The sequence below is a fragment of the Bufo bufo genome, chromosome 1 (assembly GCF_905171765.1).
Source record: "Bufo bufo chromosome 1, aBufBuf1.1, whole genome shotgun sequence".
NCBI lineage: Eukaryota > Metazoa > Chordata > Amphibia > Anura > Bufonidae > Bufo > Bufo bufo.
In genome coordinates this window covers 29964776-29987790 of record NC_053389.1, presented here as the reverse complement: position 1 = coordinate 29987790, position 23015 = coordinate 29964776, and the positions used below count along the sequence as shown (strand labels likewise).

Sequence of the window (23015 nt, the reverse complement as noted above, 5' to 3'; positions counted from 1 at the left end):
TGTATTCAGCTGCTATTATTTCCCTTATAACCATGTTATAAGGGAAAATAATACAGTGTACTAGACAGTACACCTAGCAACCCGTACGTGAAAAACGCACGCATCCGCACTTGCTTGCGGATGCATGCGATTTTCACGCAACCCCCCCAATTCCCCCCCCCAACTTCTATGGGGCCTGCGTTGCGTGAAAACGCAGGATATAGAGCTTCTGCGATTTTCACGCAACGCATAAGTGATGCGTGAAAATAATCGATCTCATCTGAACAGCCCCATTGAAATGAATGGGTCAGGGTTCAGTGCGGTGCAATGCGTTCACCTCCGCATTGCACCCGCGCGGAAATCTAGCCCGTGTGGACGCAGGCCTAAGCGTACTTGTGTAAATGTATCGTTGTTATAGTGCCCCCCCCCCTACTTTTGTCCTGGCCCCCAGGTGTGCCCCCCCCAAAATTTGAAAGCTAGAGACGCCACTGGCTGTGAGGCCTAGTTTAGGACATTTTCCTTCTGTTGTCATTCTGGTGTTCCTCCCCTCCCCCCACATTGTGACACTTAACCCCTCCAGATAGGTCATCAGTATTAAATGTCAGAAAACCCTTTTAAGGTTCTCTGGAACTTAGGCTCATGCACACGGCCGTTCCGTGCACTGGGGACCGCAACGTCCGTGCGGAGGTCGGGACGGATCAAGACCCATTCAACTTGAATGGGTCCCGTGATCCATCCGCACCGCAAAAAAAATAGCACATTCGTTCCGGATTGTGGACACGGCCGTGTGCATGAGGCCTCAGACCTAGTCTTCTGAGGGGTAAGCATATGTAGCTCCTCTTTTTTCCTCAGCTTACACTAAACTCAACTAGGGGCGGACCTAAGTCCATCTCCGCAGTAAGGATGGACATGTTGAAAAGTGATGTGAGGGGTGTGGCCAACACATCTCCAACAAATTACATGGAAAGACTGAAAGTGGCACAATGTTTAGCATTTTCTGACAGTCCATTAATAAATAAGGCGCAATTTACTCCAATCTTAATAAATCTAACCCAAAATTTGTACAATTTTCATTAGTATTAATAACTCCTTCCTAAAGGTCGGCTCCCAGTTTTTTTAAAACTAATATGGCGCACGTCACGACCACATGTAGATTGGCGCAAGAATTTGCACCATTTTCTGCCTAATTTGACTAAAAATGTGAAGCCACGCCCACTTTTCTTCACTTAAAATTGTCCAGGAGCAAATATTTGCAACCTTTTTAATTGCCATATAAGTATTATTTTGGCTGAGAGCACTGCACTTGATGACTGAGACTCACCCTCCCCCCTCCTACAATTTGGGGAAATCATCTCCCGGGCCATAAACGTTTCGGAGCTCCCTCGTTTCAAATGCAGCAGACCGGGGGCGTGGCTAGTCCTAAAGGGGGCGGGGCACCTCCAGTGACGCAGCCTCTAATCCCCAAAGCGGAGGCGGTAGAGCGCTGGCAAATGCTCAGCGGGGCTTCTGCGCATGAGCACTCACGTGATTTCTCTCAGCGGCTGTTGCGTCGGTTTGTTTTCGCAGCCATTTTGTGTTGCATTACTGGGAAAAAAAAAAAAAAAAAATAAAAAAAACCTTAGCGCCGGAGTGCGGGGCATGAGGCGGCGGCAGCAGCTGTCACAGCCTCCCCTCCCCGCCTCCACCTGCCCGTTGGCAAATTCCGCCGTGCGGGGAGGGAGAATGGGAGCGGACGTCGCCGGGGCTGCTTCTGAGACCCGCTCCGGCCTCCTGTCCGCAGAGCTCCGGGGGCTCGTCAGGATGTGCGTCCGCCCGAGGAGAACCAGCCGCTGCGCCTGAGGTAAGGACCGGGGGGCGCTGACAGGAGGTGCCGGGGATGCGGGCGCGGCCTGCGGGGTTTTTTCTTGCCGTCTCCGGTAGCCGGGGTCACATGCGCCGGGGAGGGGGGCTGTATCCAGGGGCTCCCGTATTCTGCCCGGCGCTCCCGCATCCGGCGGCTCGGCTGTTTCTGGGGGGAGCCGCTATTCTGCCCTGTCCGGGGGGGCTGCAGGTAGGTGGGGATGCGGTACCTGCCCGTTACCGGTGCCATTGCCGCAGCTGTCCTCTGCAGCCCGGACAGGTCATCCTCTCAGCTTTTCATCCATTTTACTTTCTGGATTTAATTATTATTAAGTGCTTTTTGCTCCCCCCAGACCCCCACTATAGGGGCTGTATAAAGGCATCGGGTCTGACAGCTGGTCTCTTAAAGGGGGTTTCTATAGGATGGCATCGCCCGCCGGGCCACGGGCTAAGCAGGGAGCCCCTGTGCATGCAGTGTTGGGGGGGGGGGGGGAGGGTACCAGTCAGGAGACTGCTCGGGTGCCCCGGTGGCCCCTATGGTGGTGATTGCATAGTAAGGGGGGTATTCGGCAGGCCTCCTGAGTGGTCCTCCAGCTCCCTGCAGGGTGGCAGTGACAGAGTTAACTCCTGGGGACATCAACTTCATTCATAGAATTAAGGCTAATCCTGGAAGGGCTCTAGGTCCCCCCCCCACCGGCTCTATGTCGTTTCATTCACTGCTCTTGCTGGCTGTATGTGTCACTGCTGTGGTTTCCATTCACTGCTCTTTGCCGCACAGCTCTGCTATTCCACGAGGGCCGTCCTGTATGTGCCGTGACAACCTATAACTCGGGGTCTTGAAAGTCTTTGAGATGGTTTGGTGCCTTCTCTAGGATGGAGGAGCGCGGCCTCAGCGATGGCCGCTGTAATAGAGGAGCCGATTAGGTGGAGGGCGAGCTATGCGCTTGGCTCCTCTGAAGATGGGCGGCTGCCAGACTCTGGTGGCTCTGCTTATCTTCTGCTCCTTGAAGATAGATAGAAGTTGCAGTCAGTGTAAGGTATTTGGGGGCCTTTAGACGTGGGTCCTGACGGTTCACACAGGGGGGCGGCAGCCAATTCTCGCCCCGGCCGATAGACTTTTGGGAAAGGTGGAGGGTGACAGTAGTCATGTGAAGTCTTGGTTGGCTCATGCGCAGTCACATCTCACTAGGACGAGTGTTACTTTATGATCACTGGGGGTCTGACCTCTGGGACCACCACCAGTCCTGAGAATGGGAGGCCTGCAGGACTGCACCTCCTTCATTCTCAGGATTGCTCGGACCCCCACGATCATAAGGGGATGGCATATCCTAGCGGTGTCCCTTTAAGCTTCAGAACAGGCACCTGGGTTGCGCTTGGATCACACAGTTGCCAGGTTTTGTAGGATTAGGGTCTGTTCTGCAGGATGTGATGGCCTCTTGGCATGGTCCACCTCAGGATGAGCAGACTCTCCTATCCATAACGCTCCCTCTCAGACCTGGAACCACCTTGGAGTTAGAATACCAAGCTCGGACTGCTGAATGGCTCCAAACACGACATCACTTTGCCCATTCCTGGTGAAGGGCTTGTTGGGCACAGTAAGACCTCTGAACTCTGCCCCCGAGGGAAGATCCGGGGTCTCTGGCCCGGCCGCAGACAGTCGGCTTTTATTCACATAAGTGTTTTTAGGAAATAATACATTTTGTGGGGAGGGCCCTAATAGTCCAGGACTAGAAGAGATGGCTGCCTTCTTCCAAAGTTAGCACCACGCCAGTCCACAGGTCGTGTGTGGGGCTACAGCTCGGCCTCCTTCATTTCAGCGGGGCTGAGCGGCTGTGGGGCTATGTGCAGAAAATAAACAGCCATGTTTTTTGTAATTGTGGACAACCCCTTTAAGAATGGCTATGAGTTGGCCATCTTCAGTTTGTGAGTAGAGGTATCCTGGCTGTGTGTCCATAGAGGTCTAAAGCAGAAGATGTGCTGCGCAGTGTAAAAACCGCTATGTGTCAGAGTCATTCCTGGTTGGAATCTAGTTGTGGTGTGAAAATCACCCGGGCGACAGCCATCAGTGAAAACGCATTGCACCTGGCTGCATGAAATACGCACATTGAGTGCAGAGATGATCTGTGATCGGCGATGCCCGCGGGCACAGGCCTATTGAAATGAATGGTCCAGATTCAGTGCGGATGCTCTCCATTGGCAGCGCCCATCGCATGGGAAACCTGCTTGTGTGAAAGAGGCCTAATGCTGACCAGACCATGGCAAGCTCTGGATAGAGGGCACTCTACCTGTATCTGGGGCGTGGAAGACCCTTTACTTCTTATAGGGGTCACATTACTTTCGCTGTACAGTTGCCCCAGGTTTTCTTTTATCATTCTTCCTGTGATCGTCTTGCGTTCCCTGGAGCTTCCAGACTGCGTTGGTTCTGCTTACTGCATGTGTAGTAATAGGGTGTGATGACCGGGCCCTACAGATTTTAGGAGCCTAGCACCTAGGAATTTGCTTTTGGCGAATAGGTTGTTAGCCGGCCTTATTAAAAAAAAAAAAAACAGAACACTTCCCAATCCCCCGCCACTTCTGTTCTGGCGTTGCCAAGATCTCTCCTGCGCTACACATCCAGCTCCTGTCTTGAATGTGATTGGTGCTCGGCCAATCACTGGCAGCAGCAGTGACTCACCTCAGCTGGAGCGGCAATGCCAGCTGTTTTCCTGCCGCGTCAAGAAAAGGAGTGGGAAGTCGAGCGCAGCGGGAATCGGTGAGGCGGGTATAAGCGCTTTGGGCAGGAACACATTTATAATAACTCACTAAGAAAGAAGTTGGATGTGCTGGTCTTCAGGCTGGTACTACATGATGGCGCCCTGAGTATTTCTCAGTTATTGCGCCCCCTCGGCCTCTATAGATGCTCTCTGTTGTCTGCCGCCATAACCAGGGCCGTGGAGTCGGTAAAACAAAGTTCTTTGTTCTAATTTTGTAATAAATTCCCAGGGTTTTTCTTACCATCCTGTAAGTCTTCGGGCCACTTAGAACGTAAACCATATTTATTGGAACAAAATTTCAGAAATTTTCTAAATCCTTGTAAGTAAATATGCTGTGCACTTAATAACTGGAAAACGCTGTAATCTATGAATTTGTCGTTAGAAAAGCTCAATATACAGTATGTCCTGGGAATGCAGATAGTTGTAAGTCTAAGGCTACTTTCACACTAGCAATCTGGCAGAATTCAGCAAAAACGCTTCCGATACTGATAATACAACCGTCTGCATCCATCATGAACACCATTGAAAGTCAATGGAGGATGGAAACTGGTCCGTCCCCAGTGACTTGCATTGGGGGTCATACCGGATCCGTCTTGCTCCGCTTCCCAGGGCGGAAAGAAAGCTACAGCCTGTTGCGGTTTTCTCTCCGGTCTGGGAACGCAACTAAACAGAATGCATTGTGGAGCTCTCCGTTCTGTTCAGTTTTGTCCCCACTGACAATGAATAGGGACAAAACTGAAGCGTTTTTTTTTCCGGTATTGAGCCCCTATGACGGATCTCAATACCGGAAAACTAAACTGCTAGTGTGAAGTAGCCTAAATGGGAATAAAGAAACATGTAAAAAGTGGAGCTGCTGCATGAAAGGGGTGCCTTGGAATAAATAACTTTACACAGGAGCCGCAGCCTACGCTATGGAAAGAATTATACTTAACCGCAGCTCCGGTCCTATGCACTGTGGAGGAGACTTATCAAACTGGTGTAAAGTAGAACCAATCAGATTCCACCTTTTCATTTTCCAAAGGAGCTGTCAAAAATAAAAGAAGGAATCTGGTTGCTATGGGTCACTAAGTCAGTTCTACTTTACACCAGTTTGATAAATGACTTGAGTCCAAGCACAGTCGTCATCTGCTCTGCCGCAGCCAATTATTGCATGTGATGATGTGTCACTGCTGAAGCCAGTTATTGGCATCAGTGGAGCAGGTCATCATACCCATGTTGCGGACCAGAAGTTTGATACACATGAGCCGGCAATAAGGACCAGAACAGTGGGGAGTAGGTACATTTCATTATTTTCATAGTAGAGGCGTGCCACGGGCTCCTGTGAAAAGTTACTTATTCCCGGACAACCCCTTTAATGCAGTCTTCCTGTTCTGTCTAGTGGTTCCGAGATGACTGCAGACCTGCCTAGTGCTGAACTTCCTTCTCTGGTCTTTAGAGGAGAAACTTGCTACTGAGCATGTGCAGCACAGTTTCAGGCATAAGTAACTAAGGGCCTTGGAGTAGCATGAGGATACCAAGAATAAGGGACAGAGGAGGTGAGAACTGATTGTCACCACTAGAACACCCCGCCCATCACTGACTGTAGTATTAGGAGAGGAGAGAACTGATGGATTATCACCACTAGTACAGCCTGCTCATCACTGACTGTAGTATTAGGAGAGGTGAGAACTGATTGTCACCACTAGAACACCCCACTCATCACTGACTGTAGTATTAGGAGAGGAGAGAACTGATTGTCACCACTAGAACACCCCGCTCATCACTGACTGTAGCATTAGGAGAGGAGAGAACTGATTGTCACCACTAGAACACCCCGTTCATCATTGACTGTAGTATTAGGAGAGGTGAGAACTGAGTGTCACCACTAGAACACCCCGCTCATCACTGACTGTAGTATTAGGAGAGGTGAGAACTGATGGATTATCACCACTAGTACAGCCTGCTCATCACTGACTGTAGTATTAGGAGAGGTGAGAACTGATTGTCACCACTAGAACACCCCACTCATCACTGACTGTAGTATTAGGAGAGGAGAGAACTGAGTGTCACCACTAGAACACCCCGCCCATCACTGACTGTAGTATTAGGAGAGGAGAGAACTGAGTGTCACCACTAGAACACCCCGTCATCATTGACTGTAGTATTAGGAGAGGTGAGAACTGATTGTCACCACTAGAACACCCCGTTCATCATTGACTGTAGTATTAGGAGAGGAGAGAACTGATTGTCACCACTAGAACACCCCGCTCATCACTGACTGTAGTATTAGGAGAGGAGAGAGATGATTATCTATCACTAGAACACCCCGCTCATCACTGACTGTAGTATTAGGAGAGGAGAGAACTGAGTGTCACCACTAGAACACCCCGCTCATCACTGACTGTAGTATTAGGAGAGAGAGAACTGAGTGTCACCACTAGAACACCCCGCTCATCACTGACTGTAGTATTAGGAGAGGTGAGAGATGATTATCTATCACTAGAACACCCCGCTCATCACTGACTGTAGTATTAGGAGAGGAGAGAACTGAGTGTCACCACTAGAACACCCCGCTCATCACTGACTGTAGTATTAGGAGAGGTGAGAGATGATTATCTATCACTAGAACACCCCGCTCAACACTGACTGTAGTATTAGGAGAGGTGAGAGATGATTATCTATCACTAGAACACCACGCTCATCACTGACTGTAGTATTAGGAGAGGAGAGAACTGAGTGTCACCACTAGAACACCCCGCTCATCACTGACTGTAGTATTAGGAGAGAACTGATTGTCACCACTAGAACACCCTGCTTATCACTGACTAGTATTAGGAGAGGTGAGAACTGATTGTCACCACTAGAACACCCCGCTCATTCATTGACTGTAGTATTAGGAGAGGTGAGAACTGATTGTCACCACTAGAAACACCCTGCTTATCACTGACTAGTATTAGGAGAGGTGAGAACTGATTGTCACCACTAGAACACCCCGCTTATCACTTCTAGTATTAGAGAGGTGAGAGATGATTGTCACCACTAGAACACCCGTCATCATTGACTGTAGTATTAGGAGAGGTGAGAATGATTGTCACACTAGAACACCCCGCTTATCACTTACTAGTATTAGGAGAGGTGAGAGATGATTGTCACCACTAGAAACACCCCGCTCATCATTGACTGTAGTATTAGGAGAGGTGAGAACTGATTGTCACCACTGAACACCCGCTTATCACTTACTAGTATTAGGAGAGGAGAGAACTGAGTGTCACCTCTAGAACACCCCGCTCATCACTGACTGTGTATTAGGAGAGAACTGATTGTCACCACTAGAACACCCTGCTTATCACTGACTAGTATTAGGAGAGGTAAGAGATGAGTGTCACCACTAGAACACCCCGCTCATCATTGACTGTAGTATTAGGAGAGGTGAGAACTGATTGTCACCACTAGAACACCCTGCTCATCACTGACTGTAGTATTAGGAGAGGTTGAACTGATTATCTATCACCACTAGAACACCCCGCTCATCATTGACTGTAGTATTAGGGTACTTTCACACTAGCTTTTTTCTTTTCCGGTATGGAGTTCCGTCCTAGGGGCTTAATACCGGGGAAAAAAAAACTGATCAGTTTTATCCTAATGCATTCTGAATGGAGAGCAATCCGTTCAGTATGCATCAGGATGTCTTCAGTTCAGTCATGCTGCGGTATTTTCTCCGTCCGAAATTCCGGAACACTTGCTGGAATGCCTGATACGGCCCCAAGTGTTCCAGAAAAAACGATCCGGTTTGCGATATGCGCTGACCTTTAAAAATGTGAAAAAAGATAAATACTGGACCCGTTTTTCCGGATGAAAACCGGAGAGGACTGATCCGGTATTGCAATACTTTTGTGAGACAGATCCGCGTCCGGATCCGTCTACAAATGGTATCCGTTTGCATACAGATTGCCTGTGACAGAACTGCGCTGGAATCCAGCGACTCTAGTGTGAAAGTACCCCTAGGACAGGTGAGAACTGATGATCTATCACCACTAGTACACCCTGCTTATAATGGTTTTTCATAATAAGGGCCTAAATTGATAGAAAATAGAAAGGCCACTACTTTCATTTCAGGGGGCTGCAGGGGGTACGGGCCTCCATTCTTATGATTGGTGAGGGTCCTTTAGTAGGACCCCCACCGATCTCTTATCCCTACCTGTGGATAGGGTATAACTTAATCTAACTGGAATACCCCATTAAGGGTCTCTGCACACAGCATGGCCATGTGGAAGGAGCGTTCAGTGAGCCCTTAGGCACGTATTGAGGCACTGCTGTATTGCAGTGCACAGTGAAGCAGGCCACAATCTCTGTATAAATCTCTGGAGGTGTGGGCGCTGTGAAACAGATCTGTACCACGAAACATGACCTGGTGCATAGTAACTCGCTGTAATAGAGAGAAGCCATGTCACAGTTATGGACCTGATCGGCCCTGTTGGACGGAAATATTTAAAGAAAGGGGATTGTGGTAGAATAATTGGTAAAGAGGAGCAAACGCCAAGTAACTGGGAGCAAAGTGGGAAAACTGGGGTCTGGAGCTGGACATGGACCTATTGCCCCTGATCCAAGCAGTGCCCTCGTGTTTCTCACTATGGTGCAAGATACCTTAAATGATGGGAATGATCCTTCTAACACAAGTACTACTGTTTGCTTGGGGGTTCAGGATTATTTTTTTCAAGACTTTCTCTGTGTTCTGGGAGGACCATTAAGAGCCCTTTACTGGGACAGATGATCTGCAAATAACGACTGATCGGCGGCTTGATCTTTAATTCCAACCACGTGGAGCAGTCGTCGTCGTCCAGTTGCTTTGGATGAGCGCTCACTCGTGCCCACGCGGTTTACATCGTCGTTGGCAGCAGTTGACTGGTTTGATGGGTGAAGATGGTAACACCAGGCAGTGATCCAGAGCGACTGCTAATAACAGGGAGCAATAGATTGCAGTAAAGTGGAGATACCCACAAGTATTTCTGTACGACCAGCATAATTTGTGGAATGTGCTGTGCACCCGCCCTGACACCTGTGTGCACCCCGTGAGGTGTCGGCTCAGTAAATGGGTCAGCGTGATGCACGAGGAGAGCGCTGTCACCATTAGATCACTTTCACCAGTCATTGCCGTAGACATGGATCTGATCACGGGGTCCTTTAATCTGGTAGGGATGATGTTCAGTGAAGTTTCCTTATTGTTCTGCCCCCATCAGAAGGCATTGGGGAATTGCTTGAATGGCAGTCACCTGATATTGAGGTGGAACGCTGCGAGTCTGCCGCCGGAGACTGACCACAGTGTCATCAGCTAGGAAGGTTGGGACTTCGTCATCACATTCCCTTTTTTTTTTTTGTCATTCCCTTTTTTTTTTTTGTCATGTAATTGTTATTTGAGCAGTTTCTTAGCCAGGCTTGTTGCAAGCGATACATGTGTGTGCACCAGGGCTGTAGAAATGTTCTATTATTGCTTCTTTTTTTTAAAAATGGTTTTGTATTATATTTTATTTTGTAAAAGTCCTTTATTATCCTTGCCAGGCTCCTAAAATGTCTATAAAAGAAAATGTCCTGAATCGTCTTGTATAAAGGAATGGCCGTGTTCCTGACATTAGGCGGTATTCATCTCGTTGCCTTTGAACCCTAAGCACATGTGGCAGGACATGAGACCACCTCACCCGCATAGAGGGAATGAGGGGGGTAGAAGGTGCCATCTGCTTGCATCAGGGCCTGGCTATAAATGGCTGGTATTGGGGCCAGGGTTCAGTAGGGGAGATGCCCCCCATGAGGGCTGCATGTGTTCCTCTGTTGTGCACTGGTTGCTCCTGCTGCATACTGTATGTGGCGGTGGGGCCGAGCACTTGTCACGTTGTATTATGAGCGGAGCGGGAAGTCCTCACAGATTCCCTGTTACTAGGGAATAATAGCCAGCGTTCTGCTGTGCAGCTTGCCTGCCTTTGATGTGGCAGTAAGGAGGGGAGCGCTGCTGCTGAGGACTGCTGCTGGAAATAGATGTAGTTGCAGTGCATTTTGCAGCAAGTTCCAGTCCACGTGCTCAACCTGGTTTTTAGGATGGTGGAAGAAGAAGGGGGGCAGGCGGGGAGGACATTTGATCTGAGAGCACTTTTTAACATGTCTGTTTAAAATGGCAACGTGCCAGTGGAAAATTTTGACCGGCGAGGGTTACCTCTGATTCGTTTGGATATTGGTTACGGATCGGGATTGGTAACTGCAGTGCGTTATTTATATCTGCATGTTCCTGGAAGGAACAGTGGCTTTGAAAAAGAGGGGTATTTTTGGAGAGCCTGAACCGCTCCGGTTTCTCTCTTTGTTTGGGCATAATCATTCACTGCATCATATATAACCTAGCAACATGCATCACCGCAGAGCGGCTCCCGGGATTGGCTGGAAGTAGAATTTGTGGCAGCCAATAGGGAGCCTGTTACCATAGCAGAGGAAATGTTAGAGGTGAGTCTGCAGAGGCATGCACGGGAACATTTGTGCCCTTCTGCTCCATGCTCGGGGAAGCTGCGAGACTCACAAAGGGCTGATTGATCAGGCTTTATGTGCAGATCCAGCATTTTATCCAAAATAAAGGGGAAAACTATAACTGGGGGGGGTGTAACGTGCAGAGCTGTGATGGTTCGAAACCCCCTCCTTCGTTAAATCTAATTATAGAAGAGACTTAACTCTGTAAAGGCTGCCATTTGTTTTGCACAGCCCCCTCCTCACTAACAGCAGCCCCTTCTTTCCTGTCACATAGATTTCTTGGAGGCCACCTGCCTCAGTTGTGATATTAGATGTGTTTTGTAGGATGGGGCAGGAAAAGGGGAGTACGGAGTCCTTGATTTTATTAACCCCTGCCGTGCCGGGGACAAGCCTGCTTCCATGCACCAGATGCATCCTCCCCCTGTACACTGGCTGTTAGTGCGGAGTGGACTGGTGACCTGCAGCTGCCAGGTACACTGCAAACACCTTGGGCTTCAGGCGTCCCGTAACAACCCGTGCATGTTGGTGCTGATATGAGGGGGGGGGGGGGGTCTTCTTTTTTTTTTTTTTTGTGTGTTTGGATTTCAGGGAGTTGCATTCGCTGCAGTGTGAACTACTAGTGCCAGCAGCTGGACGGCGGGGAAGCTGTGGTGCTTGCATCATCCATCTGTAACATGGATGACTATACAGCAGAATCGGTTATCGGCACATTGCTCAGGGGTGGGGTGCCACTTAACTCTTACAAATTTAAAGTGGTACACTAACTTAGTTGTTGCCAGGAGAAGATGAAATGTATGGGTGCACCGTTGCCATTGAATAATGGAGCTTGTATCTTATCAGACCTGGAGTCTGCTTTAAAAATTCTTTTTTTCATTATTTTTTTTTCATTTTCCCTTTGTATCTGCGGCAGTAGTCAGGCTTATGCCAGTGCGGACAGGGTGATTGACTGCAGTAGATATTGGGTGAACTGCTGGTATAGGAGCAGTGATGCTGCAGTTGCTTTAGGTTTTATTGCTCACTATTATTATGGTCCATTGAATAGCAGCAGAGGCCTGAGATGTCACCAAGCCGTGCAGCATCCCTGCACTGAAGGGGTCTCCTTGTTCCCCACTTATCCAGTGCTGATCTCTGGCCCATTGGCCATGAGGCCGCGCCGTGGACCATCCGGCTCTATGGGCAGCTGCTCGAGGTCTCTAGGCTTGTTAGAGGGAGGTTATGACTTGTCGATCCTTTGGAGGAAATTTGTCATGAGGGGTGAAATCAGGAGTCTGAGTCGGCTACTTTTGCACCAAATTTCTGAAACTACGCATATATTTCTAGCATCTTTAAACCTTTTCATGCAATAAAAAAAAAGTGGTAGTGATTTAAATAAGGAGTGAACTAATTAACAACTAACCACACCCACTTCTCAAAACTAGAGTGAGTGGTGTGAAAAGCAGTTGGCCACAATATTTATTTATTTATTTCTTTGCACCCTTAAGCCCAAAAAGTCACCAGAGCCTTATTTTGCAACTTTTTGAAGCCTGAATTTTGGAAGGCAGGGCTGGATGCCTTCCTCCTGTGTTTATTAGAGTATGACTGTGTGGGTTTATGTTTTTCTTGCTTTCCATAGGTTTCTGTGCGGTTGTACTCATCACTTTGTGGCCTGACAAGTTGCTGTAGATAAGTTTGTGACACGTTTCATCCGGGGGACTCTGGGCAAAGCCTCACTGACCCGGTATGGTGGCCTGCCCCCCAGGGACAACTGCTCTCACGCTTTCCATTTGGATGCTATACTAGACCAGAGCTTACCATGATGGGGGTCTTCTCTGCCATTGCTGTAATATCTGGGCTAAAAAGCTCTGAGCTCATAAAATCAATGCGACATTGTGGCATCTAGGAAACCAGTCTGGTAATGGCGCTGCTAGCCCATAGACGGGACTGCTCTGTGCGGGGGTCAACAGATGGACCACCTACAGATTAAAGGGGTTGTCTGGGTGTTTAATATTGGTGACCTATCCTCAGGTGGGGGTCCAGCACCTGGTAACCTCCACTATTTGAAGAGGCCACAGCCTTTTCCTAGGCCAGTAACTTTACATTCATTGTTCACATGGCCTGAGCGGCAGTACCAATCAAAGCCACTATACAATTGGCGGTGCTGTTCTTCAGCTGATTGGCAGGGGTGCCGGGTGTCAACCCCCCCCCCCCCTTCTGTGCCCCCACTGTTTGACATCCAGGGGGTACACATAGCAGCTGAGCTGTGGTAACCACAAATTGTCATTTCACCTGTACGTATGTGGTATCAAGTTACAACAGCTGCTGAAGCGTGGCAACTGGCAGTTATGTGACTCGGCCATAAAATGTACTGATCCCTAAATGTATACGGCCAGCTTTTAAGTTTTAAATACATTTTTATTCTTGGTCTTATAATAAACAGTATGGCCATGAGTGACACATAACAACTAGCACCGCGCTGTCACACACAGCGGTAATGAGGGCAGCACACCGGCGGTTTACATCATGGTATTATTCACGTGGTGGTCACCGGTAATGATCCCAGCGTACATGTAAAGCTCCGGGAGGAACGAGCTGTTTTAAGCTGTGACTATTTGGCAAGGGTCTTGTAGGTGTTTGAGGTGACTCCCCATATTATGAACGGGAGGGGTAGGGTGGCAGTCACCGCTATGTCATCATGTCCTCGCAGCTAGCACTGGACTGAGTGACTAGAGAACTTTTAGGCAATTTAATGAGTAACTGCACTTGACCAAACTTTTCTCCTGTCAGAAGCTTTGCTCATGGAGGTCTGAGGGTGAAGACGCCGAGTAGTGGACACCAGGCGCTGGGCTGAGTGCTGCCCCCTCCTTTCACAGATCTCAGACCCCACCAGGCCACACTTCTGACTGCTCTTTATTTTATAAACTGGGAGAAGACCATACCTACAATGGATATAAACTTTACCTGCAGGACTAGAGCCGCCTAATCTCTCCTAGGACAGTCTTGGACATACTTGATCATGGGACCTCAGTGCGGCAAGACATGTGTTAAAAGGGGTCTGCAGCAGTTTTGAACCAGCAAAACTGCTGACAGCACTAGCTAGGGGCAGAGAGGTGGACACTGTACTGTAATACAGCTTCTATTATCAGGAGGACTGATATAAGGCGGTCCCTGGCAGTGACAGCTGTGGCATCTGAGAGACTGTGACAGCTGTCACTCAGAGGAGGGGTTGTGGCACAGAATAAGACTTATAACTTCCTATAACTTGAATACCCCTTTTTTAAGTCTTATTCTGTCAGGGACCCTCATGAAAAGGAGTCCCTCACTGTGAAGCGCTCTCTGCACTGAGTGCCACAACCCCTCCTCTGAGTGACAGCTATCACAGTCTCTCAGATGCCACAGCTGTCACTCAGCTCAGAAAAATGAAGTCCCATCTTCATATGTGCCCGCATTGCTGAGAAAAATGTCTTACTGTATGCAAATGAGCCTCTAGGTGCAACAGGGGTGTTGCCATTACACCTAGAAGCTCCGCTCTCTCTGCAACTGCTACGCCCATTTCACTTTGACAGGGCCAGGTGTGATGACGTTTACACTGCCTGGGCCTGTCAGTGTAGAGAGCAGGGCAGTTAGAGAGAGCTGAGCCTCTAGGTGTAACGGCAACGCCCCCGTTGCTCCTAGAGGCTCATTTACATATATTTAAACATCATTTTTCTCAGCAATGCGGGCACATATAAACATGGGACCAACACAGAGGCCTCCAGCTGCCAAGTGCACATGTAACGGGTCAGTGTCATAGGGACAAATCTGCTGACAGATGCCCTCTAAAGGGGTTCTCCAGGAATTAAGAAAATGAAAAAACTTATATATTACTTTATTATAAATATGTTCTCAAATACCTTTAAATTAGTTATAATGGCTCATTTTGTCTAGGGAGCAATCATCAGGGGAAACAAAATGGCACAAAACCTGTCCTGATCACACATGAGGACAAGTTACTTCCGAGCACTGAGGTAAAGAGCTGCCTCATCCTCTCTACTTGTCAGGGGTTAGGATCCTGAATACAGATGATAAGATCTTTAGCTGGATTTCTGGGGAATTTAGTTCATGAGGAGACATGAAGTTCAGAGCAGACGGACAGGACAGACTGTGGTAATGGAGACTGCATACAAGTGCTGCTGCTCATTATCCACACCTCACCCTCCCCTCATGTCTCCTCATCTTCTCCATTCCCACAGAGACTCACCTGTATTCAGGATCATGATTCCTGACAGGCAGAGAGGAGGATGAGGCAGCTCTGTGGAGCATTGTGGTGAAGTAACTTGTCCTCCTGTGTGATCAGGACAGGTTCTGTGTGTACTGACAGGACGGCGGCCATTTTATTTCTCCTAATGATTGCTTCCCTTACAAAACAAGCCATTCTAAGTAATGAAAGGTATTTGTGAATATATTTATTATAAAATAATTTAAGTATTTATTTATTTTTTGTATTTTTATTTTTTAATTCCTGGAGAACTCCTTTTAAGGACTGTCTTTTTAAGAGACAAATTCTGATCGGTGAGGGCCTGATCACCCTCCAGCAGTCCTGAGAATGAAGGGGCTGCAGCAGTGATTAGTCCTGTAGTCTCTAACTCCACAGCCGGGGGTGCTGCTGAGCAAGGACAGACAGTGAAGGGCCTGGAGCAGGGGCACTGCCCTGGGGCCCCTTGAGTCTCGGCATCGGTGGGGTTCTCAGCGGTCAGACACCCAGCAGTCCTTACCAGAATTTCCTCACAATATGCAATTACTTTATGAGATGGGAATAAGGGACCTGCGACTACCTCCCAGGGGGACAGCACTAGATCCCCCAGAATGTTTTTCATGGGGAAAAAAAGGATAGGACATGTTTCCTTTGCAGTATACATGGAAGCTCAGACTGGCCGAGCATGTATGTTTCCCGCCGCAGTCAGAGGAGATGGCGTGGATCACACATGGTGACAGCAGAGCCCAGTTGGTTGAACCTATTGTCACTACACTATTTTCAGAGTAGCAGGTGTTTGGCCTCCTGTGGAGAGCATCTTCAGATTGTCTGGAGGTGACGCTGAGGGTCTTCGCTCTTGACTTTGGATGTTACCATTGGGTGTTTTGCAGGGATTTTTGTGGAAGGGAGAATCTGAGTGGGTGCTTGTGTTCGGGGTGTCCCCCCGCTGTACGGTCTCCAGCGTCCTCCCGGACACTAGGACGAGCGCAGGGAGCCCTCTGCCTGTACCTGGGGTCATTGGCCGGTTGGCAGCAGGCTTCTGTCCAGTCTTACATGTTGGGCCCTGTTCACACTAGGGTCATGACATCTCTTCTTCATAAGTTAGGTTAGATCAGTTTTGATGAATCTCCTCGACTTAGTGAGGTTTGTCAGGTTTCTGTTTGGACAACAAGAATAGCGCAATGGGAACCTGACCGAAAAATACCAGTGTGAACAGAGCCGTATAAGCCCACCACTGGCTGCGATGCTGCAGTGTGCGGAGCCTTCTCTGGAGTGGAACAGATTTCTGCCAATCACAACTTGTCACCGTCCAGTGACCAGTTGTCGGCCAGTGACCAGTTGTGGTTGTCGCCTACACGGCGTTGTGGTTGTCGGCCAGCGACCAGTTGTCGCCTACACGGCGTTGTGGTTGTCGGCCAGCGACCAGTTGTCGCCTACACGGCGATGTGGTTGTCGGCCAGCGACCAGTTGTCGCCTACACGGCGATGTGGTTGTCGGGCCAGCGACCAGTTGTGGTTGTCGGGCCAGCGACCAGTTGTGGTTGTCGGGCCAGCGACCAGTTGTGGTTGTCGGGCCAGCGACCAGTTGTGGTTGTCGGGCCAGCGACCAGTTGTGGTTGTCGGGCCAGCGACCAGTTGTGGTTGTCGGGCCAGCGACCAGTTGTGGTTGTCGGGCCAGCGACCAGTTGTGGTTGTCGGGCCAGCGACCAGTTGTGGTTGTCGGGCCAGCGACCAGTTGTGGTTGTCGGGCCAGCGACCAGTTGTGGTTGTCGGGCCAGCGACCAGTTGTCGCCTACACGATGCTGTCATGGTCTGGGGGCCTGTAGGTGCCCTCACTGATGCGGGGTCCTGTGTGATGGTATATAGCAGGCAGACATTGGGGCTGAGCGCTGCACCTACTCCTCACATGTATATAGGGATACAGGAGGGCCATGTTGTACAGAGTGGCGGCTGGCCCGTATGTATGAGGGCAGTGTACTGGGTGCAGGGCGTTCGTCCATTACACTGGGATCAGCTTCTCTCCTATCAAACTCCCCCATGGTTGCGCCTGTTTCACTTGCTGCTTTATCAGCTGCTTCACGGAGTCCCTGCGAAAGCAGCCAATGGGCGCTCGTCTGCCAGGCTTCTCAGCCAATGGCAGGTGACCCTCTCCTGTTCCCGCTGTGCACGCCAGCCAATTAGCGTCTTGTTGCTAAGGCGTTGGTGCAGCTTGGGGCAGTGCTGGCGATTCCTCCCCCCTCGTCCCCCCCCTCCTCCTCCTCCTCCTTGTGTTCCCGCCCGCAGTTGGACACGTCCGCCGAGCGCCTCAGAGACGGGCGGGTGACTCAGCAGAATCAAACATGTCTCTGTCAGTTTAGAGCAGAGCCCGCCTCCTCTTTCACCGCCCACACAGCCCGGCTTGTGGAGCGGAGCTCAGCCAGGGGAGGCTTCGGAAGCTCCCAGCGCCGTTTCCACTGAGAATGTATTCTTACCGGCAGCCGCCTGCTATCACCGGAGAGCGGGAATGGCCGTCATGCGCCTCACACCCAGCGGGCCGCTTTGACAGATAGATACGCGCTATAATACACTGAGGGGGGGGAGGAGGAGGGGGTGTTATTTTTTATTTTTTTTTGTTTCCCGCCCGTTTTGAAACGGAAGCGGCGGGGACGCGCAGGGCGGGAGCGCGCCCCCTCCTGACACAGATCTGCTTACGTTACTATAAATGGTTTGAAGCTGTGGGAGGCGGCAGCGTCGGCCGGGCTTTCGCATACAGCCTGCATTTCTATAAGAGACTCTTGGCCGCAGGGACATCCGAAGCAGGGGGGTCGCGGAGTGGGCTGGGCCGGGCCTGAGGAAGTCACCTATTATTGTGTCTGTGACGCGCCTCCCTCCACTCCCCCCTCCCCCGCGTTAGTGGCTGCAGTGGTACATCCCAGGGTGTGGAGCCTCAGACATAGGAGAGCACAAGAGTTTACAGAGCCGGGGATTGCGATCATCTGGCCCGGGACATCCAGCCCCCGTCTCCTCCCGAGGCCGCCATCCCGGGGCTGAGCGACTACTGGAGCGCCGTGTAGGCCGCCTCCTCCGCTGGGTGTGTGCGGCGCCGAGCCGCCGGAGTCTCCAGGACGTGACCTTCCATGACCCGCGTTCACCTTGCCCTGGGTCCCGGGGCTGTGGACGGGCGGTCCGCGGAGCGGGCCCTCCGAGCGCTGCGCCTGTGCCTTGTCTATCCGCACCCATCAGGTAGCATGCTTCCCCAAAGATAAGGCCCAGCGCCTGGCCCTGGCCTATTGCACTTGGTGGAACAGGGTTACTCATCATCCTCCTCCTCAATGACTGGATTATTACTCTCATCATCCTCCTCACCGTTCCTGGTCAGAGACCCTCTTTGACGCCCTGGAGTATATCTTCTCTCAGCAGCCCCTCTAGAAGGCCTGTCACTTCTACCTGTAGCACCGGCCCCGGATGACATGGATCCCTGACACTTCAGCCATTTTCCCCTTTGCCTTTTTTTTTTCTAATTTGATTTGTTTGCTGACAACTTGGTATTTCCTGCTCTGACTACCACCTGCTGCTGTGTGGACTGTGCTTTTTGGACCGGGGCTTATTATTTTTTATTGTGAAACACATCGATGGTGATTACATCCGGCTCTGAAGAGGCGCCCCCTCAGAGAATGCTGACGGCGTTACCCACAGAATGGGGCAGTAAGGATCCGGCGTGTCCCTGCAGCAAGAAGCCTTCCAGAAGTTGGTATACCTACTTAGCCAGTACTATCGGTGTTGTGGTGATGCCTCATTTGGGTCCTGTCACTGGGGGTTGTCAGGTGGGGGATGTGACCGGCGGAGGTATTGGGCCTAGGGCTGCCCCTCAGTCCTGGCTCACGCAGCTGTCAGTTCTGTAAGCTCCTTCTCACCTGTCTTAAGTAACGTATTGCAGAGCGGCTGTCACCTTAGGGAAGAGGGTTAACAACATTGTGGGCGTTTAAAGGATATGTAAGATGGACAGCCCCTTTAAGGCTGAAAGTTATGGAAGAGTCCACAAAGGGGTGAGTCTCCAGACCGATGTTACTTTTCTGCAGTATGATTTAGTAGACGGTTCCTGGCGGTAGACCTTGTGAGCAGCCTGAACACTGCCAGTAGCGTAATGGGGGGGGGGGGGCTTGGGGACCACCTGGTATATGTGTACCTACAGCAGGTTAGACGGGGTCGGTCTGCGGCAGTGTATACAGGGGCCCCCATGGATATAATAAATGATGGTCTATATCAGACGGGACATGTTTGTCCATGTGACCCCGTGAGCAGTGACATGAGGTTTTGTAAGATGCTGTCCACGTGGTCCGGCCACAGCATCTCTGCGCCTCAGAGTCGAATAACCTACAAAATGATGTTTCTGGCCATAGGCATCGGTTCTTTTCTGGCCTGTGATGTATACATTATCCGTATTACTGGTTTATTCTTGGAGAACGCTTCTACGAACCGCATTTCTCTTCTTGGTTTGGCGAGACCTCTCGGAATGTGTCCTAACCGGAGAGAGAACCGATGTCCTAACCGCCGTGTAACGTGCCCTCGCAGCTCCGCTTGGACTATACCAACAGGACCGGAGTTGTCAAGTCACTTCTGGGCCCTGAGGTCGATGTGAAAGTTGTGCCACATGAACTGTATATAGTCTGTGCTAAAAATGTGCGGTTTAATCTATAAACTGAGTTAAATGGCCGGGTTCTGCAGGATGTCATGACTTATTTATATTTTTTAGGTTTGTGTTCTTGGTCCTAAGGCTTTGTCTCAACCCCACCGTAACTGATGTGCCTGGGGTCTTTAGAGTAAGTGGTTGGGGCCTATTTGGATGTGTCGGCCTGTTTAGTCTGTTTTGTAACCTGTCTGGTTGCTCAATTGAGTCCCAGCTCGGTGGGGGGTAGTATTAGACCTCCAGGGGGTGTGAAACGTTGTGCTATAAACACATGGTGTAGGTAAGATGCCGCATATGCTGAAAGCTTTTACCATGCTTAAGTGCTGAAATGATGCGCTGTTTTCAGAGTATATATGGTCTAGTTTGCCGGTGTCATTGAGAGACTCCTGTCCTTGGCACGGCTTTCCCAATGTCACGACCAGGTTGACTTAGTTGGTGGCTATCCAAGTGTATGGCCGATAGTAGCGAGCAATGTGACCTGGTGGGGTCTGGACAGCTGCGAAAACTTCTTGGCCTGGGTTGCTGGATGACCCAGCGCAGTAGGTTTTAGGAGTCGAATTACTCTGGCAATAAGAAGTGAAAAATCTTCTTCAATGTCTTTCTAAGAAGATCCAGTACATCAGCGGAAAAGTAGAAACTAGCATTGAGTGGTCAATAACCTTATTATTATGGACTAGGAAAGGCACTGGAATTGGAGAAACCAGATTAAGACCGCGTTCACATTTGAGCTGTGAACTCTGCCCGTCTCTTCCAGCAGAGGAACAGACTGCCGGAGCCCACTGTATCCGAGATAGCCAGATACCACCATGGACCGCCAGGTCCTCATTCACTGTGATGGGGTCTGACGTGGACACGCTCACTCTTCGACATATGGCGGCTTTTGGCTGGACAAAAAGTGCTGCATGTAGTATGTTTTTGTCTGGCTGAGTGTGTCATATATGCCAGATAACGTCAAAGTGCCGGAGTTCACAAGGCAGATGTGAACCCGACCTAAGAGATCTCCAGAATGATAGAAGGGCAGGAGTCATACTGACAAGGCCAGGATAGTGCTGAACCTTTTGACCTGCCGGTGGGTAGCGGCTTGCCTGTGAGTGGTGGTGGTGGGCGGCGGCGGCCTGTCTGTGAGTGGCGGTGGGTAGCGGCTTGCCTGTGAGTGGTGGTGGTGGGCGGCGGCGGCCTGTCTGTGAGTGGCGGTGGGTAGCGGCTTGCCTGTGAGTGGCGGTGGGCGCCTGTCTGTGGGTAGCGGCTTGCCTGTGAGTGGCGGTGGGCGCCTGTCTGTGGGTAGCGGCCTACCTGTGAGTGGTGGTGGGCGCCTGTCTGTGGGTAGCGGCTTGCCTGTGAGTGGCAGTGGGCGGCGGCGGCCTACCTGTGAGTGGCGGTGTTGGACCTCTCACCACAAAATGCACTCTGACAGCACCATGTTATAGAGCAGGAGGAGCAGAGCAGACTGATTTTCGTGGCAAAAGATTCAGTAAAAGATGTAACTTATACATTTATGTCTGTGCATTATCCACCTCCTGTGAACAGCTATTGGTACAGGAGGGAGGAGTTGTCAGTGATAGCATAGTGTGCATGGGGAGATGGCGGTAAGTCACTGACAACTCCTCCCTCCTGTACCAATAGCTGTTCACAGGAGGTGGGACATGCACAGATATAAATGTATAAATTACAGCTTTTACTGAATCTTTTTCCACGAAAATCTATCAGTCTGCTCTGCTCCTCCTGCTCTATAACATGGTGCTGTCAGACTGCATTGCATTTTGTGGTGACAGGTCACCTTTAAGATTTGATTTGGGGTACCTCCACTCGGAAATTAAAGGGTATTTCAGTTAGTTTATCCCCTATGCCAGCAGTTGGACCCCACTGATCCAAAGAAAGGTCCCGTACCCCTGTCCCATGCCAACTGCTGCGTAGTACGTTCTCTAGAGTGCAGTGCTCGGCTGTCCCATAGAGAATGAATGGAGCATGCTTGACCTACCACTCCATTCAGCCTGGGCTACGAGATTCCCACTCCCATCATAGCGGTTGGACCCTATCCACTGGGAAATTGTGACAAGTTACATATAGATTTGTGGTGGGTTTCGCTCCATGCGCTGCAATCCACAGCATTAAGATGTAAAATCTGCCCCGCAAATATCATCTGCTTTACTGCTGCCGTAAATGTAGATTTTTCCCGCCACCCAGCACATGCCCCGTGTGGACACCTCTTCAAGGGTTTCCCAGTGATGGGTTCCAGTGTCTCCTTGAGCTAAGAGAAGGCTCCTACTTGCCTGGTCATCTCCATGGACGCCCTGGTTGGTGGTTGTCATACTGCCTTTGTTTTCTCTTTTGGACAGTGTCTGACATAGCAGAAGGTTTTTTTAAGGAAAAATCCCCTTTTTAACATTACTTTTAGCTAAGGCTAGGTTAACATCTACATCTTGTAAATCAGGTATTCTATTGTGACCGACTCCCAAACCTAGATGTGGGCGAACGATTCCTGTGACCGCTTCTCAGAGTATTGCCTAAATATAATCAATATCTAAAAGGGGATAGTAACTAGTCCTAATTGGTGCCACTTCTTGGTCTATACAGATCACTTTACTGCAGTTACCTGCTTATCTATCGTTCTAATCCTGCCTGTAATGATATCACCCCTGTGTATGGATAAGACCGGATCCACCATTCACAATAGGTGATTGTCAGAGCTTATCTCTTCTTCTCTTGTACAATGACCTCTGCACAGGTCACAGAGCATGCCCAGAAAACTCTTGTGTCTATGGACCATGGGGCTGCCGTAAAGCAATTTTCTTAATGCTGAGTAAATGCTGTTAAAAACAGCTCGGGCAAGATGGCCGCCCCCATAATAATGTTCAGTAAATAGAGGAAAAAAATAATATACAATCAGAAAATAGATAAAAAGGAGATGTTAATATCTTGTTTTTGGCAGATAAATTTTTTGGTGACTTCTGTAATTCCGTACAGTGAAACAAATGGTTCATATAACGCTCAGCCTTGTAGAAACTCACTGTCGCCCCCTTCAGGAGAATGTACCTTGCAGGAGATGAGGACTGGTAAAGTGACAACTGCGCTCGGCATATTTTTGG

The 23015-nt window shown here is 49.8% G+C and overlaps 1 protein-coding gene across 2 annotated transcripts in view; it reads left to right on the top strand.

The window, feature by feature from the left end:
• Window positions 1-1533: 1533 nt before the first annotated feature.
• The window catches only part of LOC120992595 (dual specificity tyrosine-phosphorylation-regulated kinase 1B-like), a 67821-nt gene continuing 46339 nt past the window's right edge, over window positions 1534-23015 (top strand). The window contains exon 1 of one of the 2 annotated variants that reach the window (XM_040421672.1): window positions 1534-1819. Coding sequence is in view for 1 of the 2 variants with exons in the window: in XM_040421662.1 (XP_040277596.1) it covers window positions 18875-18989 (115 nt within the window). In the remaining variant the exon portion in view is untranslated. Of the gene's footprint in view, window positions 1820-17595; window positions 18990-23015 lie in introns of those variants that run through there. The other variant, XM_040421662.1, reaches the window with a different exon arrangement.